We start from the raw sequence: 16,615 nt of genomic DNA, 5'->3' as shown, positions 1-16,615 counted from the left end.
CTTATTTCCCAAATTGACTGTGGTAGACGGTATTTGAGATGTCACTGGGAACAGATCCGAGAGTCCTGCTTTACAGAGCTGCTCGTGATGAATTTCCTTCAGGAATGTCCCTTAAGTGCAAAAAGGAACTGGAAAAATATGAAGTGTTTCTTTTTGTTGAGGTTTGTCCCAAGCAGCTCCATAATCCAAAACACTAAAGGCCATTCCAAGAGGGACAAGCTGAGATAAACATCAATCGCTGCTGGAAGAGCATCAATTCAAAGGCTAGTGTTACAGGAGCAAAGACTATGACAAGAAACATAACACAGAAGAACATTACTGAAAGAAATCAGACACAGAGGAACTTTTGGGGCACAATGGCTAAAAATCACAAAAGACACACCAAAAGAATCTTTCACTTTTACTCAGCCCTACCTTTGTTATTTAATGTTAATATTTTGTCCTGCAATAAATAACATAAGCCTTTGAAGCAAGCCAGGCCATTCTGCCCTTTGAGTCACTTGCTGGGCCATTCATTATTATCATGGCAATTTGACTATGATCTAACTCCACTTTCCTGTCTGCCACCACAACCCTTGATATATTATACTCTGACTTTTACTTTCAGTTGATGGAAAGTTACTGGGAAGTCAAGATGCAGGTTGATCTTTGCAGATTACCCAGAATTTGGCCAGGTTTTGAGGACTTGGTATTGATACAGATGGTCCAGTTAAGTTTCTGATCAAAGATGGTGCCAGGCTATTGAAAGAAAGGGTCCAGCGATAATAATGCAGTTGAAAGTAACCGTAAGATAGTTACATTTTCCCTTGTTTAAATATTTTAAGATACGACTTGTTCCATTCTGTAATGTCAATTTCATCTGGTAAAGAAGAAAAGAAAATTGCCATCACCAATGAAGGGGTGTGTCCAGTCAACAAACTGGCAGTTTTGATTGCTCGCTAAGATTCGGGAATTTAAGAGATTGAATCAGAGGCACTGCAATCTCAAACCAAGATTGAAAATCCAAAGCCCTAGTTGTAACACAAAATTTAATTATTGTTCCGGAGAGTAAAATTGACATTTACTGGAGTAATTTCAAGGATGATTGTTTAAAAAGAGCATATAATGCGCTGCAAAATTATACACATTCTAGGTTTTAACAGGCTGATTTATTTACTAGTTATCAAAAATTCGAAGTTCTCAGATATTCAAATATGTTCAGATTTATAGATGTTCAAAGGAAACCCACAGTAGTACTAGCTAAAACTGATAAGGCATACCCTTTTCAAAATCAACATTAAGATTTGAGAGATTTCAAGTCTATGGGAACATTTACTTATTGCCAATTTCACGTTTATCATTTTATAACACAATTGCCAAATGATTGTAAATAAAACAACTTGTATTTATATTCCCTTTCATGACATCAGGATATCTTATAAAGTTTTATAGTAGTTGAAATACTTTGTGAAGTGCAGTAGCTGTTATAACATGGCGAAATGCAGCAAAAACCAATGTGCAGGCCCAGCAAGATCCCACAAGTAGCTCTGAGGTAATGAGCAGGAAATTGCAAATAGTTCTGAGATTCCATCCATTTGTATTAGTGTTAGGATTAGCAAGCTTGTTAAACTGGAATCATTTAGTGTGTGAATACACCACGTAACATTAATGAGCCATGCAAACCAGACAAATCCCATTATCTGATCTACACTGAGTCAGTAATTATGAACCTTAGTAACATGGGGTACTAGAGTTCACTTCACTCTCAGCAGCAAGTACATGTGTGGATATTAAATGACAGCAGGGTTAAGTTTAAATTTACCATTATTCAACTCCTCCAACTCACATCTGACATACATTCAGATGAGATAGCAGAATGCCAGATATTCTACTTCCCTCAGAGAAACAGGAGTGAGGACAAAATCGGAGAGAGAAGGAAGAAAAGAACATCATCTCTGATGAATGGTCAAATATGTCAATTATTCTGTTAAGAAATCTATCTTAATTGTTATCTTTGGTCATTAATCATGACTTTTCAACTTGCTGCTCAGATTGCTAATGGTATTATAAGGTATCAAGAGTTCAATTGTTCTGTCTTCATCTAAAGCTTTGTAATATACAAAATATGCTTTTTAGAGGTTAGAGGCTTTTATTTCTTTCGCATAAAGTCTCTTCTGTAGAGCTGTTTTTAAAAACCCTGATTTCTTACTTTTTTAGGTTCACAGAGTCATAGAGATGTACAGCACGGAAACAGACCCTTCGGTCCAACCCGCCCATGCCGACCAGATATCCCAACCCCGTCTACGCCCACCTGCCAGCATCTGGCCCATATCCCTCCAAATGCTTCCTATTCATATAACCATCCAAATGCCTCTAAAATGTTGCAATTGTATCAGCCTCCATCACTTACTCTGGCAGCTCATTCCATACATGTACCACCCTCTGCATGAAAAAGTTGCCCCTTAGATCTCTTTTATATCTTTCTCCTCTCACCGTAAACCTATGCCCTCTAGTTATGGATTCCCTGATCCCAAGGAAAAGACTTTGCATATTTACCCTATCCATGCCCCTCTTAATTTTGTAAACCTCTATAAAGGTCACCCCTCAGCCTCCGATGCTCCAGGGAAAACAGCCCCAGCCTGTTCAGCCTCTCCCTGTAGATCAGATCCCCCAACCCTAGCAACATCCTTGTAAATTTTTTCTGAACCCTTTCAAGTTTCACAACATCTTTTCGATAGGAAAGAGACCAGAATTGCACGCAATATTCCAACAGTGGCCTAACCAATATCCTGTACAGCCGCAACATGACCTCCCAACTCCTGTACTCAATACTCTGACCAATAAAGGAAAGGATACCAAATGCCTTTTTCACTATCCTATCTGAAAATGTGTTGCTGGAAAAACGCAGCAGGTCAGGCAGCATCCAAGGAACAGGAGAATCGACGTTTCGGGCATAAGCCCTTCTTCAGGAATGAGGAAAGTGTGTCTAGCAGGCTAAGATAAAAGGTAGGGAAGAGGGACTTGGGGGAGGGGCATTGGAGATGCGATAGGTGGAAGGAGGTCAAGGTGAGGGTGATAGGCCGGAGTGGGGTGGGGGCGGAGAGGTCAGGAAGAAGATTGCAGGTTAGGAAGGCAGTGCTGAGTTCGAGGGATTTGACTGAGACAAGGTGGGGGGAGGGGAAATGAGGAAACTGGAGAAATCTGAGTTCATACCTTGTGGTTCTTCCTCCAACCGTCGTGTTGTTATGGTCTGGCGATGGAGGAGTCCAAGGACCAGCATGTCCTTGGTGGAGTGGGAGGGGGAGTTGAAGTGTTGAGCCACGGGGTGGTTGGGTTGGTTGGTCCGGGTCTCCCAGAGGTGTTCTCTGAAACGTTCCGCAAGTAGATGGCCTGTCTCCCCAATATAGAGGAGGCCACATCGGGTGCAGCGGATGCAATAGATGATGTGTGTGGAGGTGCAGGTGAATTTGTGGCGGATATGGAAGGATCCCTTGGGGCCTTGGAGAGAAGTAAGGGAGGAGGTGTGGGCACAAGTTTTGCATTTCTTGCGGTTGCAGGGGAAGGTGGCGGGAGTGGAGGTTGGGTTGGTGGGGGGTGTGGACCTGACGAGGGAGTCACGGAGGGAGTGGTCTTTTCGGAACGCTGATAGAGGAGGGGAAGGAAATATATCCCTGGTGGTGGGGTCCGTTTCTCCAGTTTCCTCATTTCCCCTCCCCCCACCTTGCCTCAGTTAAATCCCTCGAACTCAGTACCGCCTTCCTAACCTGCAATCTTCTTCCTGACCTCTCCGCCCCCACCCCACTCTGGCCTATCACCCTCACCTTGACCTCCTTCCACCTATCGCATTTCCAACACCCCTCCCCCAAGTCCCTCCTCCCTACCTTTTATCTTAGCCTGCTGGACACACTTTCCTCATTCCTGAAGAAGGGCTTATGCCTGAAATGTCAATTCTCCTGTTCCTTGGATGCTGCCTGACCTGCTGCGCTTTTCCAGCAACACATTTTCAGCTCTGATCTCCAGCATCTGCAGTCCTCACTTTCTCCTCACTATTCTATCTACCTGCGACTCCACTTTCAAAGGAGCTATGATCCTGCACTCCAAGGTCTCTTTGTTCAGCAACACTCCCTAGGACCTTACCATTAAGTGTATAAATCCTGGTAAGATTTGCTTTCCCAAAATGCAGCACCTTGCATTTATCTGAATTAAACTCCAACTGCCACTTCTCAGCCCATTGGCTCAATTGGTCAAGAGCCTGTTGTACTCTGAGGTAACTGTCTTTGCTGTCCACTACACCTCCAATTTTGGTATCATCTGCAAACTTACTAATTGTAACTCTTATGCTCGCATCCAAATCATTTATGTAAATGACAAAAAGTAGAGGATCCAGCACCGATCCTTGTGGCACTCCACTGGTCACAGGCCTCCAGTCTGAAAAACAACCCTTCACCACCACCCTCTGTCTTCTGCCTTCAAGCCAGTTCTGTATCCAAATGGCTAGTTCTCCCTGTATTCCGTGAGATCTGACCTTGCTAACCAGTCTCCCATGGGGAACCTTGTTGAATGCCTTACTGAATTCTATATAGATCACATCTACCGCTCTGCCCTCATCAATCCTCTTTGTTACTTATTTTATTTTATTTTTTGCAATTAATATATTTCCTCTTTATGCTGATGTGGAGAAGGTATTGGTCTCGGTCTAAATAGCCTCTCCCACTTTGGTTTCTCTGTTGTAGTATTCTCTGTATTGTGGAAAGTATCTTCAGCCCAATCAGTCAGAGTTGCGGTTATTGGTGTTACTCTATCACAAGGTTCAGAGAAGAGTCTTCCAGGTCTTCATTCTTGCGAAATTAATACACAAAAAAAAAGTGTTTTCACCTTTCACTCTCTGAAGCGATATAATAGGATTTGACATTGTCCATGATTATTATTTGAATCAAATTTGGAGGAATAATGAGTTTCTCAACAATGTTTTCATAATGGGGATGTGATGGCCTACTGGTATTCTCATTGGGCTATTAATCCTGTTAGGGGACCTGGGTTTGAGTCCCACCATGGCAAATGGTGAAGTTTGAATTTATAAAACTGGAATTAAGAGACTAAAAATCACTTGTTGGGGGCCTCCCATATGGTTCACTAATATCCTTGAGGGAAGGAAACAGCTATCTTTACCCTGGTCTGGCCCATACATGACTCCAGACCCACAGCAATCTGGTTGACTCTTAACTGCCTTTGGGCAATTAGGGATGGCAACTGGCTCAGCCAGTGATATTCCCATCCCACAAATGATTTTTTGTTCAAAATTACTTTTAACTTTCTTGTCCTCCAGCAATGACACACCCTGGACTATTTCCCATACAGGTTGTTCTGTTATAATGTGCGTTTTGTCAGTGCAAATTTGTTTGATGAATTAGATTAGATTAGATTAGATTACTTACAGTGTGGAAACAGGCCCTTCGGCCCAACAAGTCCACACCGACCCGCCGAAGCGAAACCCACCCATTCCTCTACATTTACCCCTTACCTAACACTATGGGCAATTTTTTTTTATATAGATATTTTTATTGGGAATTTAACATTTTGACAAATTTACAAAAATAAGCAGAATTTTCAAGCACAAACATTAATATAAAAATAGATCTTAAATATATAATCATCAAAATTCAACTAATCCACAATCATCCAGAGTGTATAGTTGAGTCGCTTACATCCTTCAAATAAGAGAAAATGTTCTCTAATACACTCATAACAGTATGATAAAAAGGAAGCTATTTCCAAACAATAAGAACAAAAAAAAATTAAACATGTTTGAATGGAGATCTTCCCCTTTGTTCTCAGGGGGCCTTACTACCTTTCCAACGTTCCACCATATCCTCTCCCAAACAGTATCCCACCCTCGACCCGGGCGCTCCTTAATAGGATTTAGATATAATACCGAGCTAGAGTTAACAGTGAGCGCCGCACCCCCACCCCTCCCCACCCATACCTGAGTATATCTAATAGCATCAATGCCACGTACAAACACACATAACTATAAAATTACAACTCCAACAGATTACAGTTAAGTATAATAACATAGCAAGGAAGACAACCCCGCTCCCAGAGGCAAAAGTAAAGTAGAATAAAGTATCCATTTCTCCCCACGGAGTGTGGGAGAGGCAAGCCAACATAAATTGTCTCTTACGATTTATTTAACCGAGTCTAAAAGTTTCTTGGCCTCTTCCGATGATCTAAAATTATACTCGGATCCTTCGTGGGTAAAGCATAACGTCGCTGGGTAGCGTAAGGTGTATTGAATATCTAAGTCCCTTAAACATTTCTTCACCTCATCAAACGCCTTCCTTCTTCGTGCCAAAGCCGGGGAGAAGTCCTGAAATAACATAATCTTGGATCCTTCATGAATCATAGCTTTAGGATCCTTTCCAAGCTTTCTGGAGGCATCCAGGAGTATCTGCCTCTCCCTATAACTCTGCAGCCGGAACAGGACCGGGCGTGGGCGCTGGTTTGGGCCAGATCCGCGTACTGCGACCCGGTAGGCCCACTCCACCCTTACCCGGTCAGTTTCAGCCCCCAGGTTTAAAAGCTGGGGCAGCCATCGCTCCAGAAATGCTGCTAACTGTCCTTTCCCTTCTTGTTCTTGAAGGCCCAGCAACCGAATATTCTTTCTCCAATTTCTGTTGTCAATATCATCCATGTAGATTTCAAAGGCCCTGACTCTCTGCTCCAGAGCTCGCACCTGTTCTGCAGCTGTTTGAGCTGCAGCCTCGGAGGTCGTGGCCTTTAGTTCCGCCCCCTCCACTCGGCCCTGTAATTCTCCAATAGTTTGATTCTGTTTCTGCAGCTTTTCTTTGAATGCATTCCATCTCTGTCGGGATTCTGCGATGAAATTGACGAGTGTCGATTCCAATCTAGCAATCATCTCTATAAGGCCTGTTTTTACATCAGCTGCAGCAGGAGGAGAGGAGGGTGGGGGAGGGGTCTTTGTTTTCTGAGAGCTGCGGGGTCCCTTTGATTTACTCATTATCCACTCAGTATTAGACTATTTAAATATAATATTCAGCAGCTAATTAAGATTAAAGAAATTTTTTGGGTGGTTTGGCAAGTGTGGTGGGGGCAGGAAACCCACTTTTCCCAGGTTTTGGGAAGGGCTCTGTAGACTCAGACTTGCTGAGTCGCCGCCATCTTGGATCTCCCACTATGGGCAATTTAGCTTGGCCAATTCACCTGATCCGCACATCTTTGGACTGTGGGAGGAAACCGGAGCACCCGGAGGAAACCCACGCAGACACGGGGAGAATGTGCAAACTCCACACAGTCAGTCGCCTGAGTCAGGATTGGGGACACTGTTTCTAAAGCGCAAAATTTAAAACTTGTGTTGGCTGTAAAGCATTTACATCATAAACACTTTAAGCGCTATTTTCTATAGTGCAAGAATGTAACCATCGCATAATAGAACAACTAACTGTCCCTAGAATTCGATCATCACTGATTCGCTGTCCATGTTTTGTACTAACCTGATTGTCTCATCCATTTTTGTATTTAGGAAATGAGTCAGTTTGACAAGTGAGTGCTCTTGGACAGAATTGAACAATGAATGCCAGCTAATTTCACTTTTCCATTTTGGCTTGACCTTTCAGAAAGTAGTTTGTAAATCCTTACATTTCTTTGTTTCCATCTTTTCTAACCTAATAACCTAATTAATGTTCCTAGCCCTTCGTTCTCATACAACCATTACTTTTGTCCTAATTTTGGGTCTTTACTTATAAAAATGCGAATTTACATGTCAGTATTTTGCCAAGAAGCCACAGAATTCCAGCATTTTCTCTCTGTGCTTTATTAGCATCAGTCACTTTCAATCATATGATCTTTTGCCTTTTCTTCCCATCTCCTCGCCTGACTGTGTTCGCTGTACAGGAAAAGCACAAATTTTCGCAGGTGCCACCCACCCTCAGGTACATGAAGCATATTCATTGAACAGCCATAGAGAATTGAGAGGTATTCGGTTATTTGACTGAGAGGGCACCAGGTCTGGGCTGACATTCTTAACTAATGCAAAATATGCTTGCTTTCCAGCATGAATCATTCAATCGTAATCAGCAGCAGGCCAACTTGGCGAATTTTTCTGCTCTTTAGCCTAAAGGGTCTGAAATTGATTGCAATGTCCCTGATGCTGCTAAGAACACACCAAAAACCTTCCACATTTTACCAGAACTAAACTACAAATTGCATTGTAGTGTTTACAGTGGGGGTAGGGGCTTGATTTGACTTTCATAAAAGATCAAAACTCACCTAGATTTAACTCACCTGACATTCTATGTAAGTTTTGAAGGGGAGGACTCCTCAAACAACAACAGTCCTAACCAATCTCTCTCAATATAGTTTTAGCAGCTGGACATGGTTTTCAAATTGCTGCAGATTACCAAAATAGTACCCAGCTCTCTTTTTTTTCCCCTCTCTGTACAATCTTCATACGTATATTTTAAATATCACGGAAGTTCCCTGCTATCTCCTTGCTATATGATTTTCTGGATACTTTTCCAAACAGTTTCAGTTGAACTGATTTTTTGTATTTTTAAGAGGTGGGAGGAGTTTATTTTTGAATGGGCAGGGCTGCCTGTCTTCTGTTTTGGAATAGCAAACTGTTTTCAGTTTGGAAATAGTAACAGCTTGCTTTTTTTTTACCTTACATTTCCTCCTCTTGTTTATCTTGAGCTGGTCACTGATTTGTTGCACTGTGTCTCTTGTGTGCTCAGCTTTCTGGATAACTTTCTTTTGATGGGGCTGAGCTGCAGCCTCTGACGTACATTGTACAGTGGTGCTGTAAGTGGCTGGTAACTGTGCTGAGTGACTGCCTTTTCTCAGACAAACTGAGCTGTATCTACAAACTAGAAAGCAGTTTCACTCTGACCTAAGCTCCATCTTAGAGGTTCACCAGTTCCAGAGAGAGGAAGCTCTATACAAATTCACATCCATGGGCATTGGGGATTACATCTGTGTCACAATCAGTGGTGGAGCACCCTGGGGATTCAGACTGCAAGGTGGCAAGGAGCACAAGCTGCCATTACAGATTTCAAAGGTAAGCAGAATAATTTAACTGAGGGGTACAAAATGTTCACCAAAGGCAGAACATTCCAAAATAACCTCCTGAAATGTCGTTAACATAGTTGCAGAAATTAGATAACGACTTTGAGATTATCATCTGCATTTCTTAAACTCTGTGGGCTTCACAGAATTACATGTTGTACTTTTGGAACTCTCTTACAAATGTTTAACTGTGACACTTTTCCAACACATTCTATGATAATCTGATCTTCAATCCTGTACTGTACATGAAATAATAAATTTCAAAATTCTACCGATAAGACGACTAATCATAAAAGTCTGATAGTGACTATGGTAATCACTTCAAAAAGAATTTTCCAACATTGAAACAATGAAAGTAGATTACTTCAGAAAATTAACTATAAAATGAAAATAGTATTATCAGCTAAAATCTTAAAATAACTTCCTGTTACATCTGTTTGTAGAACAGATTATCATCTGTGGGCTGTCCTTTTTTTGCTGTAGGTGAATTAATGTTGAGTCTTAAATTGGACAATTGCAAAGATCTGTTTTTGATTAAACCATACAGTTAAGAAGCATGAAAGGTATTATCAAACATTAAATGACCGCACACAATTCAATTTCAAAAGAAAATGTCTGCATTGAAGAGGGCTGATAAGTACTTCTGTTCATTAATCTATATTTAAGTTTTTGTTTCATAGTAAAGTTTCAGTTCAAAAGTGACAGCAGAAAGCTGTGCAAAACTTATTCTGCCCTAAAATCTAATGCATCACAGATGGTCAAAATAATGACTGTTGATAGCAGATTGGATTTAATACTTGAAAAATTATTTACTGATAAATAATATCTTACTGTTTTACCTTGCTAATCATTTTGTACTATCCTATTTATGTACTGCGTGAATAATTCCAGTCATGTAAACCCTATCAGTTGCTGCCTGTCTTAAAGTCCATTACTTGGAAGATACAATCATAAGAATTAATGGCCCAGCATGATGATCCGTGCTGTTAAATATGTTTTACTCTTATTTTGTGTTGAATGAAATGCTTTGCACTTGCAATCTGTTAATAAAGAATTTGAAATTCTCATATTTTTAGTAGTTAGTTTGAATTAATATTACAGTTCAAGAAGAAACAGTCTTTTATTTTAATTTTGCAGCCTATACATGTTATTTTAATTGATCATGAACAGTATTATTTTTCAATGCCAGTTGCTAAGATATCAATGTCTATTTTTATAAAGAAATCTGGTTAAATAGACCAACCAGTAATGAAAAATGTTGGCAATACTTACCAAACTAACTATCGAGAAAATGGGAAAGAACAACTGTTCACAATGTCTGACACCTAGTGAATCTTTTGTATCGTTGCAACTTTCAAAATCCCACATGTCTGGTCTCTATAATTGTTTAACAAGAACTTCATGCGGGCCCAGCAGATTTTACTACTCTTCAAAACAACTCTTACTATACACGTTACAAAACTGAAAGAAAAATAGATGAAAGGTGCAGGCTTCACATTCACCACCTTCAGTAGAATGCATCTGATGCACTATTTGTATTTCTTTGTAACTAGAAGAAAGTGAGGACTGCAGATGCTGGAGATCAGAGCTGAAAAATGTGTTGCTGGAAAAGCGCAGCAGGTCAGGCAGCATCCAAGGAGCAGGAGAAGGGCTTATGCCCGAAACATCGATTCTCCTGCTCTTTGGATGCTGCCTAAGACCATAAGACAAAGGAGTGGAAGTAAGGCCATTCGGCCCATCGAGTCCACTCCACCAGTTAATCATGGCTGTTGGGCATTTCAACTCCACTTACCCGCATTCTCCCCGTAGCCCTTAATTCCTTGTGACTTCAAGAATTTATCAATCTCTGCCTTGAAGACATTTAGCATCCCGGCCTCCACTGCACTCCGTGGCAATGAATTCCACAAGCCCACCACTCTCTGGCTAAAGAAATGTATTCGCATTTCTGTTCTGAATTGACCCCCTCTAATTTTAAGGCTGTGCCCACGGGTCCTAGTCTCCTCGCCTAACGGAAACAATTTCCTAGCGTCCATCCTTTCCAAGCCATGTATTATCTTGTAAGTTTCTATTAGATCTCCCCTTAAACTTCTAAACTCCAATCAGTACAATCCCAGGATCCTCAGCCATTCCTCGTATGTTAGACCTACTATTCCAGGGATCATCCGTGTGAATCTCTGCTGGACACGCTCCAGTGCCAGTATGTCCCTCCTGAGGTGTGGGGACCAAAACTGGACACAGTATTCTAAATGGGGCCTAACCAGAGCTTTATAAAGTCTCAGTAGCACATCGCTGCTTTTATATTCCAACCCTCTTGAGATAAATGACAACATTGCATTCGCTTTCTTAATCATGGATTCAACCTGCATGCTTACCTTTAGAGAATTCTCGACTAGCACTCCCAGATCCCTTTGTACTTTGGCTTTATGAATTTTCTCACCGTTTAGAAAGTAGTCCCTACTTGTATTCTTTTTTTCCAAAGTGCAAGACCTCGCATTTGCTCACATTGAACTTCATCAGCCATTTCCTGAACCACTCTCCCAAACTGTCTAGATCCTTCTGCAGCCTCCCCACTTCCTCAGTACTACTTGCCTGTCCATCTAACTTTGTATCAGCGGCAAACTTCACTAGAATTCCCCCAGTCCCTTCATCCAGATCATTAATATATAACGTGAACAGCTGCGGCCCCAACACTGAACTCTGTGGGACACTGCTTGTCACTGGCTGCCATTCCGAAAAAGAACCTCTTATCCCAACTCTCTGCCTTCTGTCAGACAGCCAATCATCAATCCATACCAATAGCTCACCTCAAACACCATGGACCCTCACCTTACTCAGCAGCATCCTGTGTGACACCTTATCAAAGGCCTTTTGGAAGTCTAGATAGATCACATCCACTGGGTTTCCCTGGTCTAACCTACTTGTCACCTCTTCAAAGAATTCTAACACATCTGTCAGGCACGACCTCCCCTTACTAAATCCATGTTGTCTTGTTCTAATCCTACCCTGCTCTTCCAAGAGTTTAGAAACCTCATCCTTAACGATGGATTCTAGAATTTTACCAATAACCGAGGTTAGGCTAATTGGCCTATAATTTTCCACCTTTTGTCTTGATCCTTTCTTGAACAATGGGGTTACAACAGCAGTCTTCCAATCATCCGGGACTTTCCCTGAATCCAGTGACTTTTGAAAGATCTCAACCAATGCCTCCACTATTTCCTCAGCCACCTCCCTCAGAACTCTTGGATGTAGCCCATCAGGGCCAGGAGATTTGTCAATTTTAAGACCTTTTAGCTTTTCTAGCAGTGACTCTTTTGTAATGGCAACCATACTCAACTCAACCCCCGACTCCCTTTAATTGTTGGGATATTACTCATGTCTTCCACTGTGAAGACTGACGCAAAGTACTTATTAAGTTCTACAGCTATTTCCTTATCTCCCATTACTAGCCTTCCAACATCAGTTTGAAGTGGCCCAATGTCTACTTTTGCCTGTCGTTTGTTTCTCATGTATTGAAAGAAACTTTTACTATCATTTCTAATATTACTGGCTAGCCTACCTTCATATTTGATCCTCTCCTTCCTTATTTCTCTCTTTGTTATCCTCTGTTTGTTTTTGTAGCCTTCCCAATCTTCTGATTTCCCAGTGCTGTTGGCCACTTTATAGGATCTCTTTTTCTTTGATGCATTTCCTGACTTCCTTTGTCAGCCATGGCGGTCTAATCCCTCCCCAGATAATCTTTGTTTTCTTGGGGATGAACCTCTGTACGGTGTCTTCAATTATACCCACAAACTCCTGCCATTTTTGCTCTACTGTCTTCCCCGCTAGTCTCTGCTTCCAGTCGATTTTCGTCAGTTCCTATCTCATGCCCTCATAATTACCTTTATTTAACTATAACATCATTACATCCGATTTTGCCTTCTTTCTTTCAAACTGCAGACTGAACTACACCATATTATGATCGCTGCTTCCTAAGTGTTCCCTTACTTTAAGATTTTTTATAAAGTCTGGTTCATTACATAGCACTAGGTCCAGAATAGCCTGCTCCCTTGTGGGCTCCATGACAAGCTGTTCCAAAAAGCCATCCTGTAAGCATTCCAAGAATTCCCTTTCTTTGGATCCACTGGAACATTATTTACCCAGTCCACATGCATATTGAAGTCTCCCATGATCACCATGACCTTGCCTTTCTGACATGCCTTTTCTATTTCCCGGTACATGTTGCACCTCTGGTCCTGACCACTGTTAGGAGGTCTGTAGATAACTCCCATTCTGATTTTTTTGCCTTTGTGGTTTCTCAATTCCACCCACACAGACTCCACATCATCCGACCCTATGCCATTCAGTGCCATAGATTTAATTTTGTTCTTAACTAACAAGGCCACCCCGCCCCCTCTGTCCACCTCCCTGTCTTTTCGATAAGTTGTCAATCTTTGGATTTATAACTGCCAGTCCTGAACCCCCTGCAACCATGTCTCTGTGATGCCTACCACATCATAATCATTCACGATGATCTGTGCCATTAGTTCATCTACTTTGTTACAAATGCTACGAGCATTCAGGTAAAGTGCCTTAACGCTAACTTTATCATTAGAGATATTGGAAGTCATAAGATGTCCTAAGTTATCCTTCCTTTTTGTTGCATTCCCAGTCTGCCTCGAGTTTAAATCCGCCTGCACATATGCTATCCTGTTGTTTAACTTTCCATTTAACTCCATACTCCCTGTCGCTTTCCCCCAACTCAGAAGTTTAAAGTCTTACTGACCACCCTATTTATCCTCTTCGCTAGAACATTGGTACCTGATCGTTTCAGGTGGAGACCGTCCCAACGGTACAGATCCCCCTGGTCCCAAAACTGATGCCAATGCCCCATGAAATGGAATCCCTCTTTCCCACACCAAGCCCTTAGCCACATGTTTACTTCCCTAATTTTCTTATCCCTATGCCAATTGGCATGTGGCTCGGGCAGTAATCCGGAGATTATGACCTTTGAGGACCTGCACTTCAATTTCCTTCTTAGTGCTTGATAATCCCCAAACAGGTCCTCCACCCTAACTTTGCCTATTTTGTTAGTCCCAACGTGGACCACAACAACTGGATCCTCCCCCTCTCGCTCCAATATCCTTTCAAGCTGATTGGAGATGTCCCGCACCCCGGCACCGGGCAGGCAACACACCATGCAAGACTCCCGATCCGACTTGCATAGGATACTATCTGTCCCCCTAATTATAGAATCCCCTATAACAACTATTTGTCTTTTTACTCCCTCTCTTAAATGGCCTTCTGCACCATGGTGCCGTGGTCAGCTGGATCATCCTGACCTGCTTTTCTTTGTAGCTGCATAGTACACAGATATAAGTCACATTAAACACACCATTGTCTCTTTTCAAGTTTCGTTATGATGAAAATGACAAATAATGCTTCATAATTCCCAAATCAGAAAATGTTACCAAATACTCTCTCATCAAAACTTTGACTTAGAAGTTTTGTGTTGAGATGATAAACAAATGAGTGAGCTATAAATATGTATGTAGGATATTTTATAAATATTTGCTGGCTTAAAAATATTTTATACCATTTACAAAAAATTTGAATTTGGTTATAGTTACCAAATTAAGATTAGGTACAGAGCACTGAATTTACACTAATATAAAGAAATTTAAATAAATGATGAAGTTGTAACTGATGACATGACTCGTTAGGAAAGAAAACATCAGATCAGTAGGAGCAAATAGAGAGGTACTATACTGCAGAGCTGTACTTCATAACCGGCAATGTACAGACATGAGTAAAAGGTGTATTATACTACGTCAGGAATGAAACAGCCTCGACAGTCACAGCCTAGAGATACTCTAGATCAATATCTCAAAATATCTCTTACAGCACAAGATAAAGCGTGTTGGCAGCGAGGGCAAAATCCTATAGTTAAAAACATAGTCTGACGGATACAGCTGAAAAGAGAAGACTCCAAAGGCAGGGCAAGATATCAGAGAAGTTAGAGTAAGCAGCCTCAGTTAGACCCGCAGCAGCAGTTACATCTCTAAAAGGAGCTGCTAGCTGTCCCTCAATTGGATTCCCTGTATGTGTGTCCCACATGTCAACTTTAATTGGCTACCATTTGATTACAACATAGGGTGCACCTTCAATACAAGTAGGGTTAGTGGAAATTTGTCACATTAACACAGTACTTACAAGACGAACAAAAAACAGAAATTACTGGAAAAACTCATTTTTAAAAAATTAGATTCCCTACAGTGTGAAAACAGGCCCTTCGGCCCAACGAGTCCACACTGACCCTCCGAAGAGCAACCTACCCAGACCCATTCCCCTACATTTAACCGACTAATGCACCAAACACTACAGGCAATTTAGCATGGCCAATTCAGCTAACCTGCACATCTTTGGAGTGTGGGAGGAAACCCATGCAGACACGGGGAGAATGTGCAAACTCCACACAGACAGTTGCCAGAGGTGGGAATTGAACCCAGGTCCCTGGCGCCATGAGGCAACAGTGCTAAACACTGAGCCACCATGCAGTCTGGCAGCATCTGTGGAGAGAAATTAGAGTTAACATTTCAGGTCCTTCTTCAAAAATTACAAGACTAACTTGTTATTTGCCTCCCACACAGAGAAATTCTGCATCAAACCCGCATATTTATCTCCCTCCCTGGCTGGCCGTCCTTTTAGGCTAAACTCAACTATGTATGTACCCAGTGTTCCCTTTAACCAGAAACATAGATTTCAGTCTCATTGTGACAACCGTGGGCATTGCTGTGTTTATTTTGCATGATGTCAGATATTTGGAGTAACTGGATTCAAAATACCTTCTAAAACAGAGACTTTGGGCCATTAAATCGCTTTGTGCATGTATTAGTTAATACATGCAACAGATTCCATCAAAAAAAAAATTGGGCAAAATTTTATCACCTTCCAGGAGGCAGAAAAGAAGTAGAGTGCTCAGTAAAATTGTGACAAATCACAAGGATTAGTACCCCCAACCCAACATCAGGAAAAGGGAGAGGGCTAGTTTTCAGCATGCTGCCTGCCTAAGGAGGTGAACAGCATGTTTCACATGAAAATGTCTTAATAAGGGCTATTTTATCAAACCATCAGCACTTTGTTAATGGTGGTGAATCGAGTTGCTGTTTCCATGTGAGGAGACTGTTCACTAAATGTAGTCAGCCTTGATGTGGCATACTGAGGGAAAAGGATTTTCTTTTAGATTGAGAACAGACCACAAGTACAAAGGTAAATACCTGCTGCCCCACTGATATCCAGTCAGTCAAATTCCACTTTCAGAGATGTGTACTGAGTCTCCTGAGCTGCCAATCTTTACAGTTGGCCATAAGGACAGCATGGTGGTTCAACGGTTAGCACAGCTGCCTCAGCACCTGCAGGTGTCTGTTTAATGATGGCGGATAGCTTGCTAGTTGACTATGGTGTGCCAATGATAATCATTTCCTGGTGATGTCATGTTGTGCATCCTGTCTACCCAACTGGTGAAATTCATTTTTGTCTTATGTAGTTGTATTTTCTACAGTTTAAATTGGCTCATTGA

The 16,615-nt window shown here is 41.6% G+C and overlaps 1 protein-coding gene across 3 annotated transcripts in view; it reads left to right on the top strand.

The window, feature by feature from the left end:
- Positions 1 to 8,841: 8,841 nt before the first annotated feature.
- The window catches only part of LOC132816591 (synaptopodin-2-like), a 144,802-nt gene continuing 137,028 nt past the window's right edge, over positions 8,842 to 16,615 (top strand). For all 3 annotated transcript variants that reach the window (XM_060826413.1, XM_060826403.1, XM_060826394.1), the window contains exon 1: positions 8,842 to 9,052. In XM_060826413.1, the coding sequence (XP_060682396.1) occupies positions 8,948 to 9,052 (105 nt within the window). In that variant the 5' untranslated portion in view covers positions 8,842 to 8,947. The remainder of the gene's footprint in view (positions 9,053 to 16,615) is intronic.

Source organism: Hemiscyllium ocellatum, chromosome 1 (genome assembly GCF_020745735.1).
Source record: "Hemiscyllium ocellatum isolate sHemOce1 chromosome 1, sHemOce1.pat.X.cur, whole genome shotgun sequence".
Lineage (NCBI taxonomy): Eukaryota > Metazoa > Chordata > Chondrichthyes > Orectolobiformes > Hemiscylliidae > Hemiscyllium > Hemiscyllium ocellatum.
Note: the sequence above shows the minus strand (reverse complement) of the source record. Positions and strands in the feature narration are given on the sequence as shown.